The sequence below is a fragment of the Cicer arietinum genome, chromosome 7 (genome assembly GCF_000331145.2).
Source record: "Cicer arietinum cultivar CDC Frontier isolate Library 1 chromosome 7, Cicar.CDCFrontier_v2.0, whole genome shotgun sequence".
NCBI lineage: Eukaryota > Viridiplantae > Streptophyta > Magnoliopsida > Fabales > Fabaceae > Cicer > Cicer arietinum.
In genome coordinates, this window is record NC_021166.2 from 56,535,649 (window position 1) to 56,553,027 (window position 17,379).

The 17,379-nt window shown below is 28.1% G+C and overlaps 2 protein-coding genes and 1 non-coding gene across 4 annotated transcripts; all 3 read left to right on the forward strand.

Moving 5' to 3' along the window:
* Positions 1-11,754: 11,754 nt before the first annotated feature.
* On the forward strand, positions 11,755-13,625 carry LOC101508408 (dormancy-associated protein homolog 4). 2 transcript variants are annotated; one of them, XM_004510489.4, is made up of 3 exons: positions 11,755-12,140; positions 13,025-13,124; positions 13,251-13,625. In XM_004510489.4, the coding sequence occupies exons 1-3, from the start codon at positions 11,897-11,899 to the stop codon at positions 13,279-13,281; spliced, it is 375 nt and encodes a 124-aa protein (XP_004510546.1). In that variant the 5' UTR covers positions 11,755-11,896; the 3' UTR covers positions 13,282-13,625. The 2 variants fall into 2 exon arrangements, with proteins under 2 accessions (XP_004510546.1, XP_004510547.1); XM_004510490.4 differs by having other exon boundaries at positions 11,756-12,140; positions 13,025-13,105.
* Positions 13,626-13,851: 226 nt separating this feature from the next.
* On the forward strand, positions 13,852-13,924 carry TRNAA-UGC (transfer RNA alanine (anticodon UGC)). Its single transcript has one exon. It is a non-coding gene; the product is annotated as a tRNA-Ala (tRNA).
* Positions 13,925-15,814: 1,890 nt separating this feature from the next.
* Positions 15,815-17,379, forward strand: LOC101508093 (trihelix transcription factor ASIL2). The gene has a single exon (XM_004510487.4). It carries the CDS (start codon positions 16,177-16,179, stop codon positions 17,245-17,247), a length of 1,071 nt encoding a protein of 356 aa, XP_004510544.1. The 5' UTR covers positions 15,815-16,176; the 3' UTR covers positions 17,248-17,379.

A 17,379-nucleotide genomic window follows, 5' to 3' on the forward strand; every position in this document is an offset into this window, starting at 1 on the left:
TAAATGTTAAAGGTTAATTAAACATATTTTGTTTTAATAGAAACTAAAATTATTTTAAGGATAATTTTGTAGGATTGCAAAATGTAAATGTTTTTACAATGACTAAAAAAGATATGTTAAATTTTTGTTTTAATTTTTTGTAAAAATTAGAGTACAAAACATCATTTAATAGAAATGACATTTTAACTATGTTGACACTAAAAAATGACCACATATCATTTACAGTATTTTAATAAATACATTAAAAAAAAGTAAAAAAATATAATTTTTTAAAGAACTAGGTCAAAATCCAAAGAAACAAGAATAAACAATATTGTCTCATTAAAAATCTTATTTGAAAAATCCAAAGAGATAAAATCAAAGAGAAAAAACAACCAATGCAAGAGTAACAAAATAAACATCATGATGAACAAAAACAACTATACGAGAAGTATTAATTAAAACATTAAACATAAATTTTGTATCAATTTTGCTTAAAATCATTACAAATACAATAACGAGGTAAATCTCACTAAGTAAAACAATAAATGTAAAAATCAACTTTAACAAATTTGTCAATATACATGTTGTCTTTGTGATAAATATGAGAGACGTAAAAGTACTTTCAATAAATACTTTTCACCAAAAAAATAATATCAAATACAAAAATGAATTTAATTTTTAATTTTATTATTTTTTTTAGTGTAAAGTTACATTCTTTTATTTGTTGGATGGAGAGACATTAATATTATGTTTGATTTATAAAAAGAAAGTGAGAGAAAAAAAATTAATGAAAAGAAAAGTTAGAAGAAAAAATAATAATATAAAATAAGATGATGTTTAGTGGATTGGATCGAGAGAAAGTCAAAAGAAAAAAAGATAAATTTTTTTATTTTCTTTATTTGATTGTGTAGAAAATGAGAAAAAAAATCGATAAATTTTTAAAAAGATAAATTTTTTTAAAAAATAGTATATGACGAAAAAAAAATAGAAGTAAAATTAAAAAACAAAAAGTTCATTTCTTTCGTAATAGAGAGAAATAATATGCAGAACACACTATATCAAATAATGTAAACAATTTTAAAATTTGTGTTTTCTTTCTTTTGAAACATTTTTCCTTTCCTTTTCCCTATTCCAAATATAGTGTAAAATGTTGGAGGATCCTTGCATTATATATCTTTAGACTAACGACAATTACACATGTGCATTTAATACATTTTTTTTATCTCCAAAACCTTAAGTGTACGGAAAAGAAAATTGAAAAGGAAAAGCACGGAAATCAAAATCCTTTTTCTCTTTCTGAAAACTATTAATCATAAAAGAAAGAAAAAAATCTGTATGGGTTTCACAGCAAAAAGAAATTCTCTCAAATTGGGGAGAAATGAACAAAAACCTCCATATTTTGTTTAAAATTACAATAACATCATTTTTACACTCACTAGTTATTTGTACAACATGTGACTGGTGTTTATTTTTGGTTTTTTTACGATAATTTATTTTTGTTTTTTACTTTTTATCAATTAAAATAACTTTTATTACTAAAATAAATTAGAATTGTTTCATCACGTTGTTTTATTTTTATGAATAGAATAAATATTTATTATTTTCTTTTATATTTTTTTATGATTTAATCTCTTTTCTTTTTTATTTATAGATATTTTTTCATTTTATCAATACACGTTTTTTTGTCTTTCACTTTCTCTTCTACCAAATAATTAAAAACTCTTTTCACTTTCTATTCTCTTTTTTCCTTTTCTTTTATCTTTCTTTCCTCTCACTTTAGCTCTTAAACCAAACAAATCTTAAGGGTATTCTTGAAAGTTGGGTTTTGAAAGGAAAGGTAGAGGAAGACTTATATTAAATATTATATGATTATCTATCATGTATTTCTTTTAAATTTTTCAAAACATCAAATATATATTAAGATTTAATTAAGCTTTCCAAAATATTCTCATTCAAAACATGATTTAAAATTCACATTAAAAAATAATGTATTGCAACTTAAAATGTAATATCAACTATAGATTTACTATAAACTCATGGGTTAAATAAGATTGAGTCATACATGTACCCTAAATATGAGGTTTTTGATATAAATATCCTCTTTTTTTTTTTTAATTTTAATACCAGATTGCCCCACTTCCAAAAAATAATACTAAAATGCTCTACTTTTTAGCCCTAGTTGCAGATCGCAATCTGGGGATACGACCTCCTAAAGAAAAAAATTTTCAACCTCACTAGATGGTCGCATCCTGGGGATGCGACCTCCTACTAGCTTCATTCTTTTTTTGGTTGAATTTTGTTATTTATTATTGGGTATATTATATTCATTATTATTAAATATTTTAAAAACAATTATAACATTAAAAAATACAAAATATTATTATAAATAATAAAAATAATTAATTTAATAATATTATATAACTTTTAATAATTATTATAATAAAAATAATAATAATAATAATTTTAATAATAATAAATGAACAAACTCAACATGTCCACAATGTCTACAATGTCTCTCAACAACTTCATCACGAATCTCTCCCAACAAGTCCACAATGTGATCTTCCACTTAGTGTCCATTATAATATCAATGAGAAAGAATTAGGTGATTATAGTGAAGATAATGAAATATACTTCGATGAATCATTTCGTGATTCTGACGATGGTGATGAAGATATGGAAGCAGAAGATCAACTTATCCCACCTGTATTCGATCCACCATTCCACATGAAGAACATCAATCTTATTATTAAAATTATTAGTATTATTATTATTATTAAAATTATTATTATTATTATTTTTATTATTATAATAATTATTAAAAGTTATATAATATTATTAAATTAATTATTTTTATTATTTATAATAATATTTTGTATTTTTTAATGTTATAATTATTTTTAAAATATTTAATAATAATAAATATAATATACCCAATAATAAATAACAAAATTCAACAAAAAAAAATGAAGCTAGTAGGAGGTCACATCCCCAGGATGCGACCATCTAGTGAGGTTAAAATTTTTTTTCTTCAGGAGGTCGCATCCCCAGTTTGCGATCTGCAGCTGGAGCTAAAAAATAGGACATTTTGATATTATTTTTTAGAAGTGGAGCAATCTAATATTAAAATTAAAAAAAAAGATATTTATATCAAAAACCCCAAAATATGCATCTTAAGCACTCCACAAATAGTACTTATGTCTTAAAAAACAGTTTTTAACTTTATGAGAAATGCAATGCACAATTTATAGTATAAAGCTTCTATCTTTAATTAGTACACTAACAGCTAGCTACCATAAAGACACATGTCGGTATTTCTCAATTAGATTTTAGAGTTTATTAAATTTTAAATTTTCATTGTTTAGTTTATTCAGCGATTTATTCAGCGATTTATTATTCATCTGCCAATCATATCATTTAAAACAAAATACAACTCAAAAGTATCAATCATCTGCCAATCATATCATTTAAAACAAAATACAACTCAAAAGTATCAATCATCTGCCAAAGACATATAATCTGAATTATTTTCTAAATCTAAAGAACCCCAATGTTGTAGACGTCCTGCATAAGCGATAGCCCATGATGTAGACTCATCGCTACGATGCTTCTTCCAATGCCATGCAAGTGGTGGTAACGGACATGCAGATTTCAATTTAACTTGAACCCAATGATTTTCGTTAACAAAACCAATGCTGATAACACGATCACGTGACAAATCTCCATTATGTGCACCCCTCAATGGGAAAAAAGTCAAACAAAAAGTTTTTGCTAATGTAACAAGAACGAGATTATATTTTGTTGCTATCACGTAACCCATATCAGGAATGGTCATCCACTTCTCATTACCTTGGTTTTCCAACTCAGTTACAAGTAAAGACTCTGTCACTTCTTGCAAACGTTCCTTGAATAATGCAGCATATAAATCAGGTTTGGACTTAATCTCTGTATACAACTGCCGACGTATAATGCTCCAGTATTCTTCACCATAACCAAGTAAAGCAGCAATAGCACGATATCCACAGTTTCCATCTGCTTTAACATTAACTATGTCTTCAATATATGGATGAATTAAAGAAGGAAACTCGTGGAAATATTTTTTAACCTGGTGGGAGACTTGTTTGGATGCTTGATGGGAGACTTGTTTGGATACCTGCTGGGAGACTTGAGTATCAACATGCTCAAAGTATGATGGGTCGCGATATACGTCATATCCCTTCGGCTTATTGCCTTTTTTCTTAACACCACCTTTTGTTTTGATTTTATCCACTGGTGCACACATTGATGTTGTCTCCGGATATGCTATTTCACGCAACTTGCTCTTTAAAGCCCTTCTTCCAGCAATATTAAGTGTTTTCCATTTTTTCCAAATTATATCCATCTCCGATGTAATGTCCAACTCTGAATCATTTGTCAACTGGTCATTCTCTTGATCACTATTCAAGGTTAATTTCCTCCAATGTATATGAACAGCATCTAATGGGATTGGAACACCTTTCATCTTGTATCCTGCTAACTCACATGCACAAGGTAATCCATGAGTCTTTCTAAGTATACAACAACACACATCTTTGTCGTTACCGACATAACTGACTCTCTTGTATTCTTCAACAATATCACCTAAGGCTTTCTTGGATACCACCCAAGTCAATTTCTCAAAGAATGGATTGTTGTGTATATGCTCTTTGCGACCTTTACTTATCTCAAATGAACCTTTGATCTTAATAATTTGAAACTTCAACATGTCATTCATACCATTCCATGCCTTACAAAAATCTCCTTTACTGTGTTCCAAAAATCTCTTCAATGACCAATGAGCAGACTCAACCCTAATATTTAAACAAAAAAAATACAAAATGTGAAGTAATGATCATATATCATGCATAAATCATATATCATATATCATACAAAATGTGAAATTTTAATGACATACCTATTAGTCGTAGTATTTCCTAGATGCAATACTCGATTGGTCCATGCTTCAACAAATCTTTCCTTATGAGGATTCAACCATGTGTCTCTGACGTAGTCAAAGAAAATAATATTATCGACACATGCTTGCTCAAATACTTGCAAAAGTTCCTCGTACTCCTTCTCTTCAGAACAATAAACAATTTTCCTCCACAACTCAAGAATGGGTTCTTGCATGTCTTTCTTTAATATATACTGTTTGCATTTGGCTCCAACATTTTTGTTAATATGAAGTTGACAAAGTAAATTTGTTGAAGATGGAAATACAACTTTAATTGCATTCATTAAAGCCAGTTCTCTGTCAGTCACAATCACCTGAGGAAATGGCGTGTTTGAAAAAAACAACTCTTTTAACTTCTCCAATGCCCACCAAAAGTTGTCTTGACGTTCAGAATCCATATAAGCAAATGCAACATTAAATGTCAACCAAGTTGAAGTTACACCAACAATTTCAAACAACGGTAACCTATACTTGTTGGTTTTGTAGGTGCTATCCATGATCAATACAAGAGGGAACATGTTAAGCAAAGTTATGGAATCTGTGTGCGTCCAAAACATATCCCTCACAACGTTGGAGTCCTCATGAGTCCTACTCCAACAAGTATATTTCTCAGCTTCAAGTAACTTCAACAAATGTTGCATATCAGTTCTAGGTCCCATCAAATTCTTCCTGTATGTACTTCGTCGCTTGTAAATTTGATAGATACTAGTCACATTCTCCGTATCTCGATCTCTCAAAGATGACAAGATATGTCTCGGTGCAACGTGATACTTTGTCAACTCGTCAACATGTTTCTTATCTTCTTCTGTTAAGCGTCCCATAAATGCATTATTCTCAAAAGTAGCTACTAACTCATGGTTGTGAAGTCCACAGATTAAACTAATAATCCATCCTTCATCATTTTTCAGTGGTCTCGCTTTAAGTTTAAACGGACATCCACACTTTTTAGTTGAAGTACCTGTGTCATTTTTATTTGACTTATATTGTCCACCTCTATCACAACCAAGAATTACTTTTGACTTTCTTCCTCTCTTTCCAGTCTCTACGTCTGATCGAGTAATGATAACTGCTACTCGATTTTGTCGACCTATCTCTCTTGCCCATGATATGACAGCTTCTCGTGACTCAAAAATTTGATCAGTTGTAAATGCTTCAGTTAAATCTATAAATACTGGTCATGTGTTTTCCATCCCTAGTTCAAAAAAACAATTCAAATAAAATAACAAACAAATTAAAAGCATATTCAAAAAAAAAAAAAAATTAAGTACCGGATTTTTGAAATTTCCGGGTTAACTACCGGAAATTTCAAAAAACCAAATTTCCGGTGAACAAAAAATGACTACCGGATTTTTCAAATTTTTTGAAATTTCCGGTAGCTTCCGGAAATTTCAAAAATCCGGTATTCAAATTACAACTACCGGAAATTTCATTTTCCAAATTTCCGGTAACAATTATAACTACCGGAAATTTCAACAAGGTCAGATTTTAGAGTAATTTTTTTTAACTGCTCGTAAATGAATTTTTTAAGGATAAAATTGGATTTTTAACAAATTGGAGGAGTATAAGTTTAAATGGGGGGTACAATATCCAATTCTCTAACCAAAATACAATCCACACACTATAAGACCTCACTCTGAGCCTACAAAAGCCCATTTCCAACATCGCCTAGACAATTTATTGAGTTCTATAGGTGTGGCTCTATCTCCATCATTTATTGGATTAATTATTCTTGTTAGGCTTTATCAGAACACCAAATGGATAATGACAAGAATAACAAGCTTAATAGAGTTTTTTTAATGACTATGTTTCTAAAAAAAGCTATAGCTCTATTTGGAAGTACAAGGTTAGTTAATTTGATATTGTACAAATTTAAGGATGATTTGGATGAAGAACTGTGAAGTTGTAAAGAGGTTACAGATTCGACTTTCAACAAAATTTAATGGCAAAGTTATAAATTAATATTAAGGGGATTATTGTAGTTTTAAATATATCAAAATTAAATATATCATTAAATTTCTCTTTTGTAAGTAATTTTATAGATAAAATTGAGTAATAAAAAATACATTTGAAAACTATACTAACGAATTAAAGACACTTTCGAAGATTTAAATGACTTACAAAATATATATATTTAACTACATTTTTATTATATAAAAATTATTTAATAATTTACTATGTATAACTCAAATGAACCTATAAATGAACCTTTGCAAAATTCTAATAATATTAAGGAGTCATAAGGTGGTGTAGTAATTTGAGGGAGTTGAAGTGACAAGAAGATTGTAAATTTAACTCATCATCTTAATAAAATTAACAATTTATCACTATTTCAAAAAAATAGATTAGAGGTTAAAATATAATATTTCGGGCCAAGACAATTAGTTAAATGTTTTCACTGAGAAATACTAATCATATATACAGATTTTAGAAAATATTTTTTATTTTAATTACTTAATCATGTTTTTTTACAAAACTAATTTAGTTACTTAATGTTGCTTCATTTTTATTTGGCTTAATAGAATTTTATTAATTCATAATATATACTTTTAATAACAATTATATCATTTTTGTGCTTTGTCTTCTGTATATACTTTTGTATCATAAAATTAATTCATCAAGAAAAGAGTTAGTTCATAATACAACAACTTGCATCAATTGTATTAGACTCGTATAGAAAGAACACAAAAAAAAAATAAGTGTAATGAAGTTTTAAGCTCTACACTTTACCTATTTTATTTTATATATGATGACAAGTACGTTACATCTTAGAGGTGGGATGAGATTTCGTGGGATCTTATCCAATTGACGTGTGAATTTTATTTTATTTTTGGACTTATTTTGACGTGTGAATGTTGTAACTTGTAAAAGGGTTTGTCAATAATGAAATGGGCCCAAATGTTTCTACTTTCTGCCACTTTCCTTGTTTTTTTTTTTTTTTAAGTTGAGGACACCAAATCAAGTTTTTCACCACCACAAAAAATTATAATATTATATCTTTCATCAAAAATCTTTAAGATAATAGTAATGTGAATTAACACTTTTATATATTTAATATTTAATTTACTTTTGTATATGTATGACTTGACCATTACACTAGAAACTAACATATCTTACATCCTTCCCAATTTTGTGGATCTGAGTTGCATTTGCATGTTGGCTTGGCTGGCTGGCTCTCATCTTAGGCTCACTTATTTCACTATATTATTTTTATATAATTTCTTAATTCATCGATGTGATTTTTTAACTCTCTTGTTTTCAATGTAAAGGCAGTAAATAAAATTTGTTAAAAAATTGTTTTAATCAAAATTTAAATTCGAATTTTTTTGAATAAGTTTTTAAAATTCGTTAATCATTTGAATTCAATCACTTAATATTTAATTTATTTAATTGATTAGCTCTTATTAGTTTATTAGTTTCTTAATTTGGTGCTCAACTTTTATAGAATATTAAGTTAATCTCCTGTTTTGTAAAAGTTTGTCAAGTTTTGTGTTTGTATTTGTTAATTGTGGGAACTTCATTGATACTAAATATGTAATTTCATAGATCAAATATGTAATTTCATAGACCAAATATATATCTTTATATAGCAACTTAATACTATATATGTAATTTTTTAAACAATTTGATATTACAAAATTTTCTGTTAATTGAGGGAGTTTTATAAAAATGAATGACCAAATTGATACACTTAAGAATCAAATGGTATTTTTACTCAATTTTTATTACCTATCTAGTATCTAAAAATATTTTAACATCAAATTTATCAATGGCGATCCTTATTGCAATTTTCAAGCTCAGTGTATTTTTAAATTTTACTCTTAAATCACATCATGCAAGATGAGTTAGGATTGTCTCCATTTACTCTACATTCTCATTCAATCTCTCCTCTTTAATACTAAAATAAAATTTTGAAATGTTTTGAAGTGTATAAAAAATATTTAGATCCACCAAAATTTAAATTATTATATTTTTATTTTCAAAACTATGGTAACAAAGAGTATGAGAAATGAAGAAGATCTCAACTCTTATATAATATGTGTATTAGTAAATAATATGTGTATTGTATGATACTTTTAAAATATAATTAAAATACAAAACTTTAGAGATAAAATACTTTAAATGATAAAAATAAATCTATATGAATATAAATTGAGTTAAATAATCATAAAATGTTTTAATTATAATTATTGAGAAAAATCAGTAAAGTCTAACTTAACTGATAATTATCGATATTGTTAAGTTGAATATCACATCGCAAGTTTAAACTCATAATCTTGCTATCGTATGTATGTTTTTTTTTATCATTTCTTCTATAAATCTAAAAGAAATCGAGAAAAAAATTATTAGTAAATTTTAAGAAATAATATAAAAAAAAGCACATCATTATCACCATTTTCCGGTGTTTATATTATAAGTATTCACTACGATTATAAAAACTTCAAGGCCCGTAAAAAAAATAAAAACATGAAGGCCCAAATGTATATAGTCACTTTTCGTCTATTTTTTTTTTCATAAGAGTTAAAAATTTGAACACATGCTGATCCTACTTATTATTTTTTTTTTTTGAAGAACGTGTTGATATCAACCAATAAAATTTATTAATTTCAAATCTAGTCATGAAATATGTGAGGCATTGTAAAAATAGTAATTGAATTTATTGAAATTAGAAAAACCTAACTAAACCAAGTTTAATATTTTGGTATTGTAATGTGTTTATCTTTCCTCTCTTGTTTAGTGGAATAAAAAGTGAGAACAAAGAACTATGGAGCTCGAGTATTGAAAAAATGCTAGCTTTTTACTACTTAGTGATCTTATTTCGAATTTATTAACGAGTAAGATATTCATATTTAGTGTTTAAAGCGTTTTAGTGGAGAGAACTTAAAAAAAATAAAACTGATATGTGAAAAAATATTTATTTTAGATATGATGAAATTATTCTTGAAATAATAAATTAATAAATAAATAAATTTTAATTTCATTTCATTTCATTTTCATTTCATTTCCAAGAAGAAAAAAAGTCATAAAGAATAGTAAAATGCTAATTTCGAGTACTCGGGATGCAAAAGACATAATTAGGAGGCCTAAATTAGGAGTTCTCCAAATTCTCCAAAAAAAAATATTGATGTTGAGATTATGTGATTTACTGATTTCATGAACAACTTATTTGAAATCATTGATTTATTGATTTAATATAAGAATTCATTATGATTTAATTTATTGTTAGAGTTTTAGATATTAAGAACTTAAATTTATGATTTATAATGGTACTATCGTTTGTCGGTAAGAATACGATCACTTGTATAATTGTGTCAAAGACTGAAAAATAATCAAGTAATAAAAATGTACTAAAGAGAATTAACACTGAAAAAATATTTTTAAAAGAATTATTTCAATATTAGCTGAATTTCGTAATACAAAACTAATATTCACTTGCATTTTATTAATATTTTTTTCGTTATAAAAACCAAATAAACAAAGTAGGTTTCTTGGAAGATTGTGTTGTATTTTATAGTCTAAATGCGATTCTACTTTTATGGGTTGACGAAATCGATCATATAAACATAATCCCATTTACCTAGAGACATACTTGTGTTATATTATTTTTACGATTATGGATGAATGTTTATTATTTGTTTTATGAGTGTTAGATATTTGAAAAAACAAATATTGGTATGGATGAGTATAGAATGGTTTTCTCAAAAATAAAATTGTGATCTAATGTATGATTTTGGAGAAACTTTTGCCTATAGAAAAGTATAGAAGAAAAAATATTTATATTAAAAAAAAATTGAATAATGAATAATTATTAATTGTGACAAGTTTATAAAAACCAAATTATATAAGTTTATAATATAATGTGATTTATGTGGTTTATTATATACTAATCGGATTATGATGAATTCTGACTGAACACATAAATATTAATAAATATGTTAATAAATATATATATTGCGGTGTATATGATAGTAGTTTTGAGTTCTATAATCGGTACATTTTATAAGTATAATTGTTTTTATAAATAGAATTGTAGTTTATCATTATCGAAATATATATTCGAGTATAACATGTGAAGGTGTTATGTTGTAGATATTTTCTTGTTGTATGACTAGTTGCATGCATATTATGTATCTATAGGGACTAAAATTTATTTTACTATAATTATTAAAATTATATATTTTTTTTATTATGCTCAATTTTTAAAATTAAAACATAACCTCTAAATATTTAAGACGGCGAGTGTCACATTTAAATAAATGATGCTGAAAAATAAATGTTATTTTGAGTTTTTAATATAATATTAAAAAAAAATTGAATTGTGTATATTCCTCTCAAACTATTATATTCTACTTTACATTTATAATATCATAAAATACATTAATATTTAATTTAATAAAAATGATTTGATAAAATTATTTATCTTTATTCTATGTATGATTTTTTTAATCTATATAAAATAGGGAATGAAAGAGTTCCCATTTTAAAAATATGATAATAGCAATAGAATTCATTAAAAAAAAAAAAAAGATGATACAGAAACTAGTCATACAGATAATTACAAAAATCTAATTTCAGCTACAACTAATATAAGTATCTAGCGAATATATAGAAGAAGAGATAAATATATAGCAATTGAGAATATCAATTTTACGGCTGCAAATAAAGAAAGCTATATTAGCCGGAGCTAAGTTTACAAGCTGTCTTAATTAGCCGTCAAATACTATTTAATTCAATTAACCTTATCAACTCTTCATCCTAATCTAATCTCTTTATAAATACCCTCACACTCTCGCCAAACACAACCCAAAATAAAATTAAAAACAAAAAAAAAAACAAAAAAAAAAAACAAATTTTGTTTCTATTCATTGCCTTGTTTTGTTCTTTCTCCTCTCTGTCGTTTCGTCCCTTTTATAATTAATCTTTGTGTTTGAATTGTGACTTATTATGGGGTTTCTTGACAAGCTTTGGGACGAAACGTTGGCGGGTCCCACACCGGAAACGGGTTTGGGTAAGCTTCGGAAGTATAATTCATTCTCCGCCGTCCGATCAGCGCCGGTTAAGGAGGATGTTCAGATTAGTCGTAGCATCACAATTATTCGGGCACACTCTAATTACGGTAGAGCCACTGCATCGGAACCCACTTCTCCTTGTTCTTCTGCGCCTATCACACCTCGCACGCCTTTAACACGTAATTATATCCCCTCTACTTTGTTGTGTGTTTTTTTGTTTTTTTATTCTCAGCTATGTTGAATGTTTTTGTTTGTACTAGGTTTGCAAGATAGGGAAAATGACAAGCAAAGGAAATATATAAAACCCTTTTTTATATATAGATAGAATGGGAATAGATTGCACATATGACCATCCATTCGCAACTATGCGATTTCTTTTTATGAAAAAAGGTTTAGAAGAACTGCATGGTGAACTCATCAAAATTATATCAAAACTTAAGACTAACAATAAATAAATACTATCCGATATAACCCTTGCATTCTCTCAATACATGTATTTTATGTATTACCTTTTTATAAAAAGAGAGGGGTAGGGTTCTTATTTCGTAACACTATTTATTTATAAATATTTTACTTTTATCTTTAAATCATGGAAAATAACTCAAAACCCTTGATATTTTTTATTTGTCAAAAATACTCAAAACTCTTTATATTTCTTATACCATGGACCGTGAAAACAGGCCCCAAATTTATTTATATTCTTTTTTTTAAGAAATTGTTATGTTCTTAGATCAAGTATTAAATAGTAGTATTAATTTGACTGAGGAAAAATAGAGAGAATTAAGGAAATTAGTTCAAAAATTGTCATATATGTACATCTTTAACTAAATTGTAGAGAAAAGTAACAAAAACTAAATTGTAGAGAAATAAGATCGTGTGAAATTTAGTGTAGTATTTTTAATGTGATGAGTTTTTATTGAATATTAGTATAAAATTAATTTTATGACGACATTGCATTCTCAATAAATTTTAAATTGTAACATTAGAAGTAAATGAATTCTTCTTAATAATTATAATTTCTTCAATTTATTAAAGCCATATTTGTTTTTGATTAATTTTGCAGCGGATACACCAGGAGGTGATTTTAAGAAATTCACGAGGAGAAAAGCATCTGTAGATCCTGTGGCGAGCGTCGAGCATCGAAGTCCGACTATTTACGATTGGTTATCTATTTTCCATTTTTTTTTATCCTACCATGAAAAATTACTCTTGTCACATTTTATTTGGATTTTTCATGCCCCTTTTGTTTCTCCAACTTTTTCTTATTTACTTTTATGGCTTGTTTGCAGGGTGATTATGAGTGCTTTGGATCGTTGTTGAGACTTGAGAGAGAGGAAGTAAGATGTTTGTGTACATAAGATAACACTGATTCCAAATTCTAAGGGGAATCACATGGCATCTAAATTAATATATATTATTAATAATAATAATAATAATTTGTGTATATATTATATATTACTATATGAAATATGAGTACATGTAAATAATAAAATGGCTCAGATGATAGCATGAGATCTTAGGGTGTAAAGAAAGTCACCAGAAGGGTGTTTGTATATATTATGTTTTTTTTTTTTTTTTCTTTCTCATTTTATGAGTTTTTGGCTGTTGACTATTGTAAATATGGATTATGCACGGGAACTCAATGAAGCTTGAAATTTATTATATTTTTGTTATTGTTAAACCTCTTTTGCTTAGTGCTTTATGCTACAATACAATTTGATTTGAATATAAGCGGGTTTTTTTATAGAAGATATTTTAGTGTCAATGCTCATAGATATTTTCATGCTTAGTTGCTCCCCCCAGTTTAAGATATTTGAATTCTCCATTGATGTAATAATTTTAGGTAATGTAGAGTAGTATATATTGAATAAAACGACTCAATGTTATCATGGGGATGTAGCTCACATGGTAGAGCGCTCGCTTTGCATGCGAGAGGTACGGGGTTCGATACCCCGCATCTCCATTTTTTTGAGTATTTCTGTCTCTATTTGTATGAACCCATGACTGTGCCAAACTGCTCCGTACTTTGGAGTTTGAAAATACATACACGCGATTTACTTTACTAAACAGGAAACAAACTTCACGTCACGCTACTAAACATGTAAAAACCAAAACAACACAAAAACACGCCGTAAACACCGCTTCCTCTACGCCATCATTCAAAAATATTTCAATAGTCAATACAATTCATTGTTAAAAACAAATTTTAAATAATTAAATACATTTTTTTTTAACTATTTGATGTAATTTTAGTTTTTCTATTTTTATTTCATCACAAAATTGATCTTTTTATTTTAAAAATTAATATTTTGATATATTTTAAATTATATGGCACAAAACCATGTAGATGTATTAATAATTCATATATATCATTGTTTAAATTATATAAAAAAATAAAAATAAAACTTTATGCAGTTGAAAGTCAAGTTCTAGAGGACTTTTATTGCAATTTATTGAATGTTAGTTATTTTACATCATCATATCATAAGTTACTTTATGTAAAACATGTTACATTGCTATTTTTTAGTTAACAAATCAGAATAAAAACAAAATTTGTTTGATTTTAAAATTAGGATGATCGATTTCATAAATTGATAAAAATAGAGGACTACAACTGCAATTAAATTTAAATATTTTATTAGAATGTCAACTAGATGTATACTAAAAACTACTCATTTCCTATATTACCCTACTCTTTGATGTGGGAATAGGTTCTGTTGCCCACTGAATTGTCAATTAAACTCTAAAGTTTATCTTAGAAACTCACTACTAAAGCCCTTAATACTAACCTTTTATCGAGATGATTTTTTAAGGTTCCGATCCATCAATTATGTGACTTTAAGTGAGGAGTTCATAAACTCAATGTTTTGTCAATTGAAATTTTTTCTGAAAACTTTTTGAAATTTGTTTTTCTCAAAAAAAAAATATCAAATAATAATTTCTAAACAAATCAAAAAAAACTTTTTTTTTCTTGTAAAAAATCAGAAAAAAAATTTAAATAGTTTTTTTAAAAAGTATCAAAAGATATGTTTATAGACTCACTTAACCTACATAATTTTTAGGAATTTTAGACGCGTGGGACATTTTTAGTTATGAAGTTTTTTTGCCCTTTCATTTTGTGGACTAGAATCAATAATGAATGAACTTGTCACTTGTGAAATTGAGACATATACTTACACCATAAGTTAGTTTTTTTATAGATGAAATGATATAAGTACGGCTATAAATTTACACACAATTGTGAGACATAAGTTTCGAATTTAACACATGATGTTCAATCTAACAAGATTGATATTTGCTAGTTGAGTTAGGATTTAAGAATATATTAATTTTTTAAAATATTAATTATGAGTTTTAAAAAATGATTTCATATATATAATTATCAATATAAAAAAAGTTACACTATCAATTAATTATAATAATTATATAATAACATTTGAATTTTGTTATAACTATTTATAAAATAATATATAACTTGTGTAAAAAAACCTATATACATAAAAATTAAAATCTTAAAAATTTAAAAAGAATATTAATATGTGTCATTAAGACACTTTTGATATATTAAATATAGAAATATTTTTATTAAAAATTATACATTTTTTTCAAAAATACTCTAGATTATATTTTCTAAATATATAATTATATTTATTATTTTAAAAATGTTTAATTTTTTTAAATATATAAATATAACTACTATTCGTAAAATATTTAATGTGTCGTTAAAAATTTAAAATATTACGAGTTGTTTTCATGTCTACAAAATCTAGAATAAAAAAAAATCTAAAACGGTGATAAATGAAGAGGGTAAACTGGGGGTATTTGATTGGTAATTAGGGAACAGAAACGTAACTAACGTAGAAGTTATCGTCAAACTCGTGAACAAACCAGGCCACTAGATAGTAGATACCCACTGTGCCGGTGACGGAGTTTTCGTACCAATCCAATCAGAGTCTTCCACGTCAATACTCTCTCCTCTCTCATCTTCCACGTGTCAACGGTCACCGTCAACTCACCCTCTTCCGTCAATCCAAAAAACGTTCCCGGTTTCAATATAATAACAAAAATAAACAAACAAAGCACGAAAAGGCGTCGGTGTATTCATTCTCGCCGGCCAAAATTAAAAATAAACAAATTAAAACCCTAATTTCTTTCTCTCTATCTCTCTTTCTCTCTCCTTCTTTGTTTTCACGGTAGATCGGCGGCGAGGAGATTATGGACGACGACGAGATCCAATCGCATTCGTCTCCGGCGAGTGGATCCCCGGCGTCGTCTCCTGGAGCAATCGGTCGGATTTCGGTAACGGTTGCGGCACCGGCACCGATGGAACAGCCGGCCGCGAACAGCTATGCATTAGCGCTTCCGATTCAGAACCAGACGAGAGGAAACAACGGCGGAGGGAGGGAAGATTGCTGGAGCGAAGGCGCAACGGCGATTCTGATCGAAGCTTGGGGCGAGAGGTATCTGGAATTGAGCAGAGGGAATCTGAAGCAAAAGCATTGGAAGGAGGTTGCGGAGATCGTGAACGGCAGAGAGGATTACGTTAAAGTACCTAAAACCGACATCCAGTGCAAAAACCGGATCGACACGGTGAAAAAGAAGTACAAATCGGAGAAAGCTAAGATAGCCGCCGGAGGCATCATCACCACCAGCAAATGGCCGTTTTATGATAAATTAGATCATTTAATCGGTCCAGCCGCCAAGATCTCCGGCGTCTCCGCGACCGGAAAGAGTAATTTGCCACAGCAAAAAGTTCCGGTCGGCTTTCGCCCGAATCAGTTTAATCCTGAAAAGAAAATTCAGCATCAACAAGTTGATTTAAAGTACCAGAAGGTTCATCTCCGACCAAGAGTTCCTCCGGTGGATTCCGATTCATCAGAAAAGGAAGCGTTATCGCCGATTTCGAGCGATAGTTTTCCGCCGGAAGGCTGCGAGAGGAAGAGAGCGAAGGTGATGAAAGGAAGGAAGGGAAAAGGTTGGGGAAGTTCGGTGATGGAATTGACTGATGCGATTGTGAAATTTGGTGAAGCTTATGAACAAGCGGAGACATCGAAGTTGCAGCAGTTGGTGGAGATGGAGAAGCAGAGGATGAAATTTGCAAAGGATTTGGAGTTGCAAAGAATGCAGTTTTTCATGAAAACTCAGATGGAGATTTCTCAGCTTAAGCTTGGGAAAAAAAGTTGCAACACAAGCAAAAATCATAGCAACAACAATGAAAATAGCAACAATAATCATAATCATAATAATAATAGTGATAATCATAATAATAATAGTGATAGTGAATGAGTGATAGCTAGATTAAGGTTAGATTTCAATGCAAATTCAAATTAGCCTTGTATGTGTTTAGTTTGTGGATTAATTTATCCATTAATTGTTATAGTTAACTTAGTGGGATTGCTGCAAAAATAAAATAAAAAT